Source organism: Chrysemys picta, chromosome 4 (assembly GCF_011386835.1).
Source record: "Chrysemys picta bellii isolate R12L10 chromosome 4, ASM1138683v2, whole genome shotgun sequence".
Classification (NCBI taxonomy): domain Eukaryota; kingdom Metazoa; phylum Chordata; order Testudines; family Emydidae; genus Chrysemys; species Chrysemys picta.
This window is the reverse complement of record NC_088794.1, coordinates 74,197,361-74,211,112: the sequence shown is the minus strand read 5'-3', so window position 1 is coordinate 74,211,112 and position 13,752 is coordinate 74,197,361. Positions and strand designations below refer to the sequence as shown.

Here is a 13,752-nt window from a genome sequence, read left to right as displayed (position 1 = left end):
GTTACATACTTGTAAAACAGAAAGAAAGAACTAATTGAATTCAATTGTTAGTGAAGAGCTGGGATTTTTCTTGGCCCACAGCTGGGAAGAATTTGCAGTATTAGTGCCAGTAAAACCCAGATTTAGTTTTTTGTTCTTGTTTTTTAATGCAAAGCTATTTATTTAAAAGAATTTCACACAGGCAGCAGAAAGGTTATACCATGCTTTTTTTAAATAAGCCTTAATTTTTCAAGCATAAACCCTTAGTAACTATGTTGGCCCTACACAGTATCCTGGGGCATGTCTACACTACAGCCAGGATTGATGCTCTTAGATTGATCCACCGGCGGTCAATTTAGCGGGTCTAGTAAAGACCCGCCAAATCGACTGCAAATCACTCTCTAGTCGACCCTTGTACTCTACCCCAACAAGAGAATAAGGTAAGTTGACAGGAGATTTTTTTCCCATGGACACCCCCCCGCCACACACACACACACACACAGTGTAGACCCCGCGGTAACTCGACCTCAGGTACGTCGACTCCAGCTACGTGAATAACGTAGCTGGAATTACGTAGCGTAGGTCAACTTACCTCGGTAGTAGACATAGCCCTGATTTAACAAACAAATCAGGTATAGCTACCAGTTCTAGATGAAAGCCTTTATTTTGGGAGGATGGGGGTGGAGGGGGGTTGTTGGGTTTTTTTAAGCACTTGGTCTGTTACAAGCCTTTTCAGATGTTAATCGGGGTGAAGGAAGGAGCATGTAATATTTTCCAATACTTATACCCCTTTTTTAATCAAGTTACATGTTCTGAAATATGCCCTTTTAATGTTTTGTAACTTGTTTTTCTATAACATGAACAGACTAAAGGCTGGCTGAAATTTACTTTATTAATTATTAACTTTTTGAGTTAGCTCTTGGTTGTGCTACAGGATTAGTTAACCCAGTTCAGTTAGTTAGTTCTATGTTCACTATTTTCATGTTTTTTGTGTGATTTGTTTGGTAAACATGACTAACCATGACCCTAGTGGTTTTTGTTTTTTGTTTTTTTACATCAGCACAAACACACAGAGCCTGGATAAACATCCAAAGTACATAATTGTGTCAGTGTCCAAGTGTAATGTCATCACTTTCAGTAAACTTTCATACAGCTTGTCTGGTTCCAAAAAAAAAAAAACCCCGCTCCCAGAATTCTTCAGCAAATTCAGACATACCAACCTTTACCAAACTCATGTCAGCCACAATAATTTATAATAATTCAACACCATTCCAACAGTTAGTGAGTCAGATTCTGATCTCACTGGTCTATTTAGTTTATGAATAAAAGTTTAAACAGATTAGAAATATAATTGCCATGTAGATTAAATTTTATAAAATTGATACATGAAAACAAATCTGATTTAGCAGTATTTTCATATTTACAGTAACTAGTCTTTATCGGAGACTGACTTTAAATGTGATATAAATTACATCTTGATTTTAATTTTTTTGTTACATTGTTAGCACTTGATCAAAGTGAGATTTAGGAGGCAATTATTAAGTACTTAGTTAAACATGGGGGTGTCTTGTTTATAGGAAACTAATCATAATGAATATGCTATGGATGAAGATGAAGACTCAACAGATACTGATGAATATGAAGACAGACGTAGAGTCTTGGATATTCCTGCCCCTTCTGGACGCTGTCCACGTCATACCTGATCGAACTTCTTTTTAAAAAAAATAAAATAAAAACTGTTGGTCAGAGAAGAAGTTTAACTTCCTGAGGCTACTACGTAAGACAGCTTCTGAATATCGTAAATGAATTGTTTCTTTTCCACAGCAGGACAACTAGCATGAATACTGGTGCCAGTTCTAACTTTCATCTGATTGGATTATAGGGATTTTTTTTGAAGGGTGGGGGGAGGATTTTGTGTGCACTTTTTTTCCAAAGTGCAAAACAGCTTGACAGTCTGAGGTAATCATATCTTACATTTTTAAACTATTTCCTATTTATGATCATATTACAAACATGGTATGGGGATTTGTTTTTATACAAGCATTTAAAACTTAGCAACAGACAGAGAAGTTTGCAAAAAGGTATATAATGGCCTTTCACACTGATTTCCAATTGTTAATTTCTGCTATGAATGAATGAAATTTGCAGTTAGGCCTATGTAACCCCATTGGGTTGGATCAGGTGCTCATGTACATTTTATATTAATATACAGATAGCATAAAATCCTGGTGACTGAGTGCGTAAGTTTGAAATGAAACAAACTTTATTTTTCCAGACAATCTGTCTTTCAACTTACTTTATAATAAATATCTGATGATGATCACAGATACATGCCTTTTGGGATGTAGTATAATTCATAATCTGCTGTTTACTAACAAGTAATTTCTGACTTATTACATAGTATAAATTTGTAAATACTGTTTCTGAGTTTTTCCTTTATATGCTGTTTGCTATCTGACTTTGTGGTAAGTGACACAAATTTTATGTGTAAGACTAAGTATTATCATATGTTTTTCTGAATCCTATATGGATTTTTGTAATTATGCTTGATTCACAATTGGGGCTTAGCAGTACACAGATGTCTAAAAGCCTTATATTTAAAGAAACATTTGTTTGTTCTATCATTTTATTTTGTTTCCACTGCTATTAAAATAAATATATTGCCTCCATTGTTCTAAATGTTACTTGGAACTATTCCTCTTGCTAAGAGTAGAGCAAGGAATTAAAAGTTGCAACTGATGTCATGTTGTAGTTGGTTGCCCTTCTTCACACTTACCACAGCAAATTCCCTCCAGCTTGGAGAGAAACCAATATCTGGCACTGATGGACCCAACTGAAACCTCATTTGCTGGATATCTCCTTGAGTAATGGTTGGCTGCAGCTATTATAGATTGTGGCCACTATTTCCTTTACATGATTTTAGTCCCATTAGATTCACTTTTAGGTTATAGTCTTCACGTCAGGGAGGTTTTCCCAAGGCAGAATTAAGTAGAACCAGGAAATGTTACTGGATTGAATCCTGTTTTACTCAGGAAAAAAGTCTATGGAAGTAGGTGAGAGATGCAACTACCTCGGTCTGCAGAACTCTGCCTGTAATTGATAATGAACTGTACTAACAATTGGAATACTTGAAACTGCTCACTTGTTTTTACTAGACCGTCTTAAATATTGAGTGAAAGGAAAATACTATGTAATGTGAGAGAGCCTTGATTCCTATTTCAACTAAATACAAAAGGTTTTTTAAAGAATTAGTTAACAAAAGATTAGACTGTAACTTTCAGCATAACCACAAATCTGTAGTATTAAAATGAAAAGATTCTAATATTCTTTAAAGCAGAAAGTACCACTGTCTTATTGACTATTTAAGGCTCTGTCTGTCACAGGTGTCATGGAAGTCATTGGTGCTATGATTTCTGCAATGGCCAGTGTGGCTGTCCAGCTGGGTCCAGCCACACCAGCTGCTGCTGGAGCGGCTCTGTAGCCAGCCGCATGTGTTCAATCTCAAAGACTAAGAACTTTTCAAAAAAATTCCCACTGTGCCTGAACATTGGAAGCTCTAACTAGGTTGGCTGTTGCCTGCATTGCTATCTGGTAGAGTTGAATGGGGGTGGGAGGCAATTCCTGCAAAATGTCTTTAGTGTAGATAAGGTCTTAAAGAGTAATAATTGAAAAGGTCATGCTTGTAAATGGCTGGAAGGACAAAAACCACAATCGTATGCAGTGTTGTAGCTATGTCGGTCTCAGGATATTAGATACACAAGGTGGGTGAGGTAATACCTATTATGGGCCTGACTTCTGTTGGTGAGACAGACCAGCTTTTGAGCTTACACAGAGCTCTTCTTCAGTTTTGGGAAACGAGCTTGTTTTTTCTCACCAATTGAAGCTGTGCCAATAAAAGATATTACCTCATTCACCTTGTCTCACTAAAAGCCACATCGGCAATGTTTACTTTGACATAAGCACCTGAATAAAATTATATCTGTTTCTCTAGATTGTGATCTATAGGTTTGTAGGCTTCCCTGACTCAGTTTCCTCTATTACGGTGATGTGCTTAAGGTAAGAAAAAAGACATGATATGAGTGGGACTGGAGGAAGAGGATCGTGTTTTAGGAGAAATCTAGTTTGGGAAACACTAACTAAAATTCATATGTGAAAAAGCAGTAACCACATTTGGTATAAGCCCTGCTTTTGCATATAGCTTTGTTTTAACATGTGATTTTTAGTGGAAAACCAAACACCACCTTTCTGTGTGCACCCAAAACTATTGATACTTACCATACAAACAGGAGCGCCGGCAGCCTTTTTGGTGCCCTAGGCCGCGGAAGGTCCCGCCCCTGAAATATTGCCGACGACTGCGGCGGCCGGATGTTCGGCTGCTGCGGTCGCCACCCCCCAAATGTCAGCGCCCTAGGCAACCGCCTAGGTCGCCTAATGGGTTGCGCTGGCCCTGCATACAAAGGGAAATAAACATAAAACTCTGTGGTGAACAGAAATTGTAGATGGATACAATGTCTCCAGTGAGGACACAGGTCTAAATGGATTTGCTTCTTTTCCTAATTTAAATTGCAAATTTCCATAGCTTGTGCAAAGGGGGCTTTTGCCAGAGCATCATGTTCTTCATGTTCTCTGCTCTACAGCTGAAGCCCAGTTATAGGGGTAATTCATCTGCTCTTCAAGTTCTACCACTTTTTTTAGATGATTCATACGACCTGATTGTTTTTATGTTGCTCTTCTTTCCTTACCTCACAAGCTGGTTTCTTGCATGCTATACGAAGGATTGGCTATGTGACCAGTGCAATATACTCTAAGGTAAAACTGCACATCTCGTGTATTAACATCAATCTTCATATATGGGCAATGCATTGGTCACTTACAAAACACTTTTCATTCTGCTTTATGCTGAAAAGCCTGAGCTATGTTCAGCTATTTACAAGCAGACAGAAAAATGCAATATATTGAATTTGTAAAAAGACAACACTGGAGGTGCTACATATGGCAATCCCCTGAATCCTAGTGTTAAGGAGTAAATATTAGGAAGAAGGTTACATCATATGAAAACAAAGAGATGTGTGAAAGGGAATATGAGTAAAAGGAAACACTTTGAATAATCAATGTCTAACAAATTCATGGGACCTACTTCTACAATCTCTTAAAGCACAGATCTTGGTATGGTTCACAAGTGGAGTAGATACATGAATAAAAATAGCTTGTGTAATTATACTATATCTAGGATAAAATTGCAGAACTCTAAACATCTGCTTTAGGCTATTAATGGAATGTCAGCTAAGGTTAGGAAGAAAGACTTCCTTGTATTAATTACTAGACATGGTGTGTCTCTAACCACCTCACTGAAGCATATGCTGTAAGCCCCACCTTATCCCTTGTGTACCAACCTAGGTAGACCAGTGTTCTATAGCAATGGCCATGGGTGTTCTATATAGAATGTGTCATGAGCCACTGAATGAACATACAATGCAGAATACTAAAGCATAGATTTACTGGCATGAGGGACCGGCTATAAGCATTTACTATGGATAGCCGGAAGTCATAGAAGATTAGGGTTGGAAGAAACCTTATGAGGTTATCTAGTCAAATCCCCTGCTCAAAGCCGGACCAATCCCAACTAAATCATGTCAGCCAGGGCTTTGTCAAGCCAGGCCTTAAAAACCTCTGAAGATGGAGTTTCCACCAGCTCCCTAGGTAACCCATTCTAGTGCTTCACCACCTTCCTAGTGAAATAGTTTTTCCTAATATCCAACCTAGATCTCCCACCCTGCAATTTGAGACCATTGTTCCTTGTTCTGTAGTCTGCCACCACTGAGAACAGCCTAGCTCCATCCTCTTCGAAACCCCCCTTCAGCTAGTTGAAGGCTGCTATCAAATCTCCCCTCACTCTTCTCTTCTGCAGCCTAAATAATCCCAGTTCCCTCAACCTCTCCTCATAATTCATGTGCCCCAACCCACTAATCATTTTTGTTGCCCTCTACTGGACTGTCTCCAATTTGTCCACATCCTTTCTGTAGTAGGGCCCCCAAAACTGGACACAATACTCCAAATGTGGTCTCCCCAGTGCCAAATGGAGGGGAATAATCATTTCCCTTTGATATGCTGGCAATGCTCGTACTAATGCAACCCAATATCCCTGCTAATATGTGGGGTGTTCCTTCTGTCAGTTAAATGATAGCTCTTCAGTTCTCTCTGTAACTTCTGCATTGTTAGATAGATAAGGTGACCTTAACAGAGGCATGACATTTACAGTAAAAGGCTTGGAGTATGAAAGCCTTTTGATATAGGTGAGGATATGTGGTCATGCAGTTGTTAGTTGTTTGCCTGAATGGTTAGTATCTGATACTCAGAATAGTGAATGATAAAAGGAATAATATAGTTCAATTATATATGACTGGAATTCTATCCACAAATACTCTGAAGCTTGAGTTGTAGAATGTTTGTTATTTAGCCCTGGGATTGAATTGATGTACATTATAGTTATAAAATAAATTGGAATATAAATATTATACTGACATTTCAGTTTATAGTGTAGATAGAGCAGTATAAAACAATCATTCTATATGAAATTTTAGTTTGTACTGACTTCTCTAGTGCTTTTTATGTAGCCTGTTAAACTGGGCAAATATCTAAATGAGTTGATGTTCCCCCTGGCGACCTCTGGCTCTGTGTAGGGATACCTGTACCCCTGATTGAGAACCACTGCATTATGTCCTCTGCAGGAATCTCCCAACCGCTAGGATTTTCCCCCTCACCTTTAAGATGTATTAACATCATCTATGAATTTCGTGTATGTGCCGTTCACTTTTTCAGCTCCTTAATCAAGATGCTAAATGTGAGCAGATGGAATAGGGCAGAGCAGGAGCTTCTTGAAGGGCTGAAACCCCAGCCCAAGGTAAAAATACCACTTCTCAAGTGCTGGCGCAAATTATAAGAGGCAGAGGAGGTGAAAAAAATTACATTCCCTAAGGCTCATTGACAGCCTGGAAATAGGTGGCAGCGATTGAGGAAACCACACAAAGGGGTCAGAACTACGTACTGAAGCAAATACCGAACCTGTTTGTTTAATAGAGAGAGGGAAAGAGAACCCCGCTTAAATAATGTAAGCACACAACTCTACTTAGCAAGCTCTAACGCAAACCATTACAAAAGAAAGGGAGAGCACATTGCCTGATCGCACACACTGCGGAGTGACTTAACATGCCACGCGAGTTTGGGGAACTAAAGGATGGGGGTTCTGCTCCTCTCCCCGCCCCCCTTTTCCTACGTCAGAACCAAAAGCCAGCACAGAAGCTGCGTGCTGCTGACTGAGCTAGAAGGGGCTTCCGGGGGAGAGCTTTCTGCAGAAGACGTGCATCTAGCAGAGGGGCAGAGTGAGCGGGGAGCTGCACAGGTGCAAGCTCAGAGCAGGTAGGAGGCTATTGGAGCGTGCTGCAGTGCGGAGGAACTACGGTGACCAGCGCGCTCAGCAGATGCATGCCGGCTAGAGGGCTGGATTGCGGGATGGGGTAGGCGGTTGCTGCATCAACCCACAAGATCTGCTCTCCTTATTCCCCTCTGCCCCGGGCAGGGCCGGCTCTGCACCCTCCACGCGGCAGGGGAGGGTGCCGAGCCTGGCCGGGAGCCCGCAATCCCCGACTGGGCCGAAGCGCTGGGAGCAGGGCGGAGAGCCCGGCCGGGGCTTTTGCTCTCCCCGGCGGCCAGAGCGCCGGAGCTCTCCGCGTTCCCGGGCGGCCAGAGCGCCGGGAGGAGGGTGGCAAGCCCAGCCGGGGCTCTCCGCTGTCCCGGGCGGCCAGAGTGCCAGGGGGAGGGCGGCGAGCCCGCTGCGGCTCCGTTCTCCCCGGCTGCCAGAGCGCCGCGGGGAGGGTGGCGAGCCCAGTCGCGCCCCGCTCTGGGGCCGGAGGGCAGCGCGCACCCCTCCAAGCGCCGCCCCAAGCATATGCTTGGTGGGCTGGTGCCTGGAACCGGCCCTGGCCATGGGGGACATGGATTGCTCTCCCGCCAGTGCAGAGGAAGAGGCTGTTTTATTGCTGGAGCAGAGCCGCGGTGCCTCTGCTTCAGCAACCAGAGGGCTGAGGCGGAGTGCAGAAGGGCAGCTGGAGGCCGTGGGGAGGTGCAGCTCGGGTGCCGCAGAGGCGCTGCGGCGGGGAGGACCAGCCTCCCGCTGGGGTCTGGGGCTAGGGTGACCAGATTAGTAGTATAAAATATCGGGACGGGGGCGGAGCAAAAAAAAAAAAAAAGAGTTTTAAAGGGGCCTGGAGCTGGGGCTAACCGGGGCTGCGCGGGGAACAAGGGCCCTAGAAGAAAGTTCTCTGTGGGGAGGGGCTGAAGAGAGAGACCCGCACTAGGGAAAAGCTAACCCCGCTGCAGGGGAGCGGACGTGGAGCCTGGATCCGTGCCTCACCCACATCCCTTCAAGCTAGCCACACTTGCCCTGAGCTTCACCCTCATTCCACTGTCTCCCCTGTTCCCTAGCCAGCCCCTCTATCACCCCACTTCCTCCTCCCCCTGACACCTCCTTCCTCCTCCCCCAGCCCCTTCCCTCACCTTCACCCTCATTCCACTGCCCCCCTGTCCCTCAGCCAGCTCCCCTGTCATCCCCTTCTCCTCCCCAAGCCCCTGTCACCACTTCTCCTCCCCCAGTCCCTTCCCTCACCTTCACCCTCATTCCACTGTTCCCCAGCCCCTGTCACCCCCACTTCCTCCTCCCCACCCCCTTCCCTCACCTTCACCCTCATTCCACTGTCCCCCCCAGTTCCCCAGCCAACCCGTCACCCCACTTCCTCATCCCTGCCTGAGCTCCTTCCTTCACCTTCACCCTCATTCCACTGTCCCCAACCCATCACACCACTTCCTCCTCCCCATCCCAGCCCCTTCCCTCACCTTCATCCTCATTCCACTGTTGCCCCTGGTCCCCAGCTCCTGTCACCCCACTTCTTCCTCCCCCAGCTCCTGTCACTCCCCTTCCTCCTCTCCCAGCCCCTTCCCTCACCTTCACCCTCATTCCACTGTACCCCCTGTTCCCCAGCCCATCACACCACTTTCTCCTCCCCCAGCCCCTCTGTCACCCCACTTCCTCCTCCCTCAGTCCACTGTCTCCCTTTGCCCCTTCCCTCACCTTCACCCTCATTTCACTGTCCTCCCTTCCCCTCCACCCCTTTCCAATCCATCACCCCATCTCCTCTTCACACTCATTTCAGTGGCTTTTCTGTCCCATTCTACAGTCTCTCTTCTGAGGCATGAAGGAGTGATTCAGACACAGTTGTATGTGAGTTGGGGTCCCCTTGAACTGACAGTCTCACCACCCTACTGCTCCAGAGGGAGAGATACTCCCCAGTGCTTAATTTGTAATGACATTTTTTACATTCATAACTGATGCAGCAAGCTCAGAGGTGCCAGGGCTATGGATAGAGCCCTGCACGGAAACCAAATTTATATCTGCGGATATAAAGTGGATCTCTGAGGAGCTGCAGGAATGGCAGCGGTGAAAATAGCCGCATGTCAGGCTGCCGCTCGTAGGAGCCGTCACTGGGCAGCATGGGCAGCTCCTCTGGCATGGCTGTACTGCCCCCAGCCCTGCCCACTGGGGTGAGTACCAGGCTTTATAACCGCAGCTGTGTGCATCCGTGGATATAAAGCAGGTATCCGCGCAGGGCTCTAGCTATGAACTGCCAAGCTTACAGGTGCTGGGGATCAGCTTTGGCAAGCCCTGGCAGAAATTAAGCACTGGTTATTCCCACTCTTCAGGTAGTACAGAGCTCCCAAACTGTGGGGCATGCTCCCCTCCCCCCCACAGGGACATGGAGGAACTTCCAGCGGGCATGGTGGGGCCCAGGCCAGCCTCCACAGGGGGCGGGGAGGGAGCACCACCCAGCCCTGCTCTGCCACCAGCTCAGCCCCCTGCCACCTGGCTCGACTCCTGGCCCCGCCCCACCTCTGTCCCCAGCCTCTGCCCCTGCTGGGACTCTGCTCCTGGTGCTAGCTCCAGCTCCAGACCCACTCCCAGTTGTGGCCCATTACCTCTGGAGCCGCAGCTCTGCTTCTGGCCCCAGCTCGGGGGCGGGGCATGACCCTGAAAACTTTGGGGACCACTGAAGTAGTAGGAGGGGTTGGCTGGATATTTATGGCTGAGCAGGGCTCTCTCCAGTTATTCTTGTGGTAGAAGGGAGAACAATCTGAGTTCCCCTCAGTGGGTCTCTTACTCCATATTTTCCTGCCTGACACCGATGAAACATTGGCTCAGTGCTGTGCTACGCTATATCTCAGTAGAATCTGGCCTATCTCTGAGCTGAGTAGTGAGAAGGATGTGTCAGCAGCACTATCACACTGTGATGGGGTCTGGTGTGGTAAGAAAGCAAATTAATTTCTTTGGGACTTTCGGTTTCCCTGGTACTGTTCCCACTGTGCTAATGGTCTTGCCAATTTCCTGGAACAGCAGCGATTTTCTGGAAGGTGGTGTTGGGGGGAGGGTGTGTGGGTTAGGCTTAAAGGAAAATATTCCCAGACTATGACAGACAAGGCAGAAGCTGGTTACTTTTCCCCAGATACTTATGACAAATGGCTGATGGCACAAAGGGAGCAGAAACCAAGCACAAGTCCCCTGCTGTGGGAGGAAAAAGGCTATATGCATGATCCTCTGGGTGTCTCCAGGTAGCCTATGGTCCACAGGCAGCTGGTGCAAGTTAGCGCAGCCATGAGACTGCTCTCACCTGGGCTGCGGTAGAGACACATGGAATCCTAATTAGTTGCTGGTTCTCAGCTTATGCTCTTTATCTATATATGTGTGTGTTCCCTTCTCCCTTACCTGGACTGCCCTGGGTAACTGTCTGTGGAGGGGAGCAGTCCTTCACCATGCACTTAGGCTCAGGCTCAGTCTCAGCCAGTCAAGTTCCTGTATTGCCATCCTTGGGGCTCCCACAGCCCAGAAGGCAAGCCCTTTACCTCCTTGCTGAGTCAAACATTTCAGTTTAAAAAAAATCACATTGTGCACTGAGGGAAGAGCTCTTCATTTATCAAATATATCCTTTTCTTGATAGCTACTCTTGAGGGCCACAATTTAGAGCTCTTGTGGCACCTTATAGCACGAGTGGACAAACTACAGCGCGTGGGATTGCCCTGGCCCCGGTGTGCGCTGCTGCCACCCCAGAGCCCGAACTCCTCCTGCCCCCTAACTCCCTGCCCTAAGCCCCCTGCCTGCACCATTCACCCAGGGCCGGCTCCAGGCACCAGCTGAGCAAGCCGGTGCTTGGCGCGGCAGATTGTTCAAGGTGGCATTCTGCCCAATCCTAAGGTGGCACGGCCGCTTTTTTTTTTGTTCCGCTCCGGCCGCTCTGTAGGGGGCGGCGGCGCGGAGAACCAGAGCGCCCTGCAGGGCAGTCCTCTTCCTTCCCTTTCCGCCGACCGGAGCGGAGCCCTCGCGGCAGGTGGCAGGAGGCGGCGCAGTGGGAGGGGTTGCGTGGCAGCGCCCCTGCTGTAGCCCTGGCCGCCCCCGTCTCTCTCTCCCCCCTGCTCCCTCTCCCTCCCCCCCCCCCCAGCCGGTCCCCCTGCACCCGCGCTCCGGCCACGCCGCAGGTTTTTTGTTTTTTTTTTTGCTTGGGGTGGCCAAAAAGCCAGAGCCGGCCCTGCGTGCACCCCTCCTGCACCCCAACCCCTGCCTTGAGCTCCCTCCCACAGTCTGCACCCCTCCTACACCCCTGCCCTGAGCCCCCTCCTGCACTCACTCCCCTCCTGCACCCCAGTCCCCTTCCCTGAGCCCCCTCATACACCCCGCACCCCTCCTCTGCCCCAATTCCTTGCCCTGAGCCCCTTCCTGCACCCTGCACTCCTTTCCACACCCCAACCCCCTGCCCTGGCCCTGCATACAATTTCCCCACCCAGATGTGGCCCTCAGCCCAAAAAGTTTGCCCACCCCTGCCTTAGAGACTAACAAATTTATCTGGGCATAAGCTTTCATGGGATAGAACCCACTTCGTCAGATGGGTTCTAGCCCACGAAACCTTATGCCCAAATAAATTTGTTAGTCTCTAAGGTGCCACAAGGACTCCTGGTTGTTTTTGCTGATATAGACTAACTCAGCTGCCACTCTGAAATTTAGAGCTCTGTGAGTGACAGGTTGGCAGCCACTGATATAAACAAAGGCAGGGTCATGCTGCTGTTGAGAAGAATGCTCAGGGCTATCGGTTTCTCTATGGTCAAACTGGGAGAGCTTGTAATCTAGGAATTCAATTTTGTGTTCTTTTGGGAGGTGTCTCTGCTTCTCTTCCCCTGCCCCCCAGCAATTTTGAATAATTCTTCTTACAAAAATTATTGTGCTGAAAGACCAGTCCTTTGATTTTTTTTCAGGATACTCATCTGAAAACCTTAGGGCTTGGCACTATACACAGACAAACAAATAGGGACCAATCAGTGATTGGCTGCTGTAGATAGAAAACCCAGTGTAGTTAGTGACCCTAAGAACGCCTTGATGCCAACTGGAAAAGGGTTTACTGTTCTGTAACAGCAACTCTTATCAGGCTTGACAAACTCACTACATCTAACACTTTGCTTTCATAATATTTATCTATAAAGAATGCTGTTTGAGATCTTAAAGGAAAGTCAAGATCATGCTGGTCCTTCATATTATTGTGAAATGTATGTACTGATTATATTTAAGAAGACATGTATATGTACTCAAAATATATCCTTATAGTTTGTATCAAGCTGTTACTCCTCAGCAGAGGTGAAAAACTGCTTTTGGCGGACAGAGGAATGTATATTCACATGTCTGCTTAGGTTCATATATAAATTAAGCATATGCATTTCAAGTCAACATGAGGATATGAAGACAACTTGGAGTCAACACATTGGAGAACAAACAATGGGTGGGGAGGGTCCTCCTGACTCTGGGGTGAAAAGACTGAATTATGGGAAATGTAAGGAGAAGCAAAAAGCCATTTTGGTATCCATTTGCTGAGGAATTCCCTATTAGGGCATGTGGATATTCATGAAAATGTGGATCCTGGTTTTGACTGAAAACCAGCTGCTCTGTCAAAGACACTGAATCCTTGGGAGAAGATCTACTTTATTAAATAGAATGGTAATGATTCATAAGTGTAGACCCAGTGTTGTATTTTATGTTTTGTTTCATGTGTAACCAGTTCTGTTTCTGCTCATTATCCTTTCTCAATATCTCTTAAATCTTAATCTTTGTGAATAAACTTATGATTGTTTTTACTATACATGTATTTCAGTGCTGTAATGTTATAAAGGACCTTGTACCAGTCAAACTGTGTGTACACTGTCTCTTTGGGGATAGCTTACCTGACAGTTATTGTCCAGTGACTGCAGCTGGATACTACAGGGAGTGCACCAAGGACTCAGGGGTTGGTGTACTTGATACTAGCCTATACCGAAATGGCAAGGTCTGTGGATTCTACTGCACACTTTTAGAGAAGCTCAACATTATTTTTTTATTTGTTTGTTGTCTTACTGAATTTATTGTAGTGTATAGTTCCTAGGACACCAGTGGTACTGACTGCCACCAGACCATTGAGGCCAAGAGGTTAGTAGGACTCCAAAAAGTCATGTATTTAATGTACATAAGAAGCATATCTACAATTGTACTAGATATGATAGCTTTATAAGGGCTACAAACCCTCCACATTTTAGGACTTAAGCCAGCCACCAGCTCCGTGGGTTTAGGAAGAAATTTCCCCTGGAATAGGCTATCACAGGGGTATGCAACCTTTCAGAAGTGGTGTGCCGAGTCTCCATTTATTCACTTTAATT

General features: G+C 46.2%; 2 protein-coding genes across 3 annotated transcripts in view; both read left to right on the top strand.

The window, feature by feature from the left end:
• FBXO3 (F-box protein 3) overlaps positions 1 to 2,644 on the top strand; it is a 31,338-nt gene extending 28,694 nt beyond the window's left edge. The window contains exon 11 of the mRNA XM_005304555.4: positions 1,557 to 2,644. Coding sequence (XP_005304612.2) covers positions 1,557 to 1,682 — 126 coding nt within the window. The 3' untranslated portion in view covers positions 1,683 to 2,644. The remainder of the gene's footprint in view (positions 1 to 1,556) is intronic.
• A 4,442-nt stretch (positions 2,645 to 7,086) lies between these two features.
• Positions 7,087 to 13,752, top strand: part of LOC135983095 (CD59 glycoprotein-like) — a 32,828-nt gene continuing 26,162 nt past the window's right edge. Inside the window, exon 1 of one of the 2 annotated variants that reach the window (XM_065592675.1) lies at positions 7,087 to 7,395. In XM_065592675.1, coding sequence (XP_065448747.1) covers positions 7,214 to 7,395 — 182 coding nt within the window. In that variant the 5' untranslated portion in view covers positions 7,087 to 7,213. The remainder of the gene's footprint in view (positions 7,396 to 13,752) is intronic. The other variant, XM_065592676.1, reaches the window with a different exon arrangement.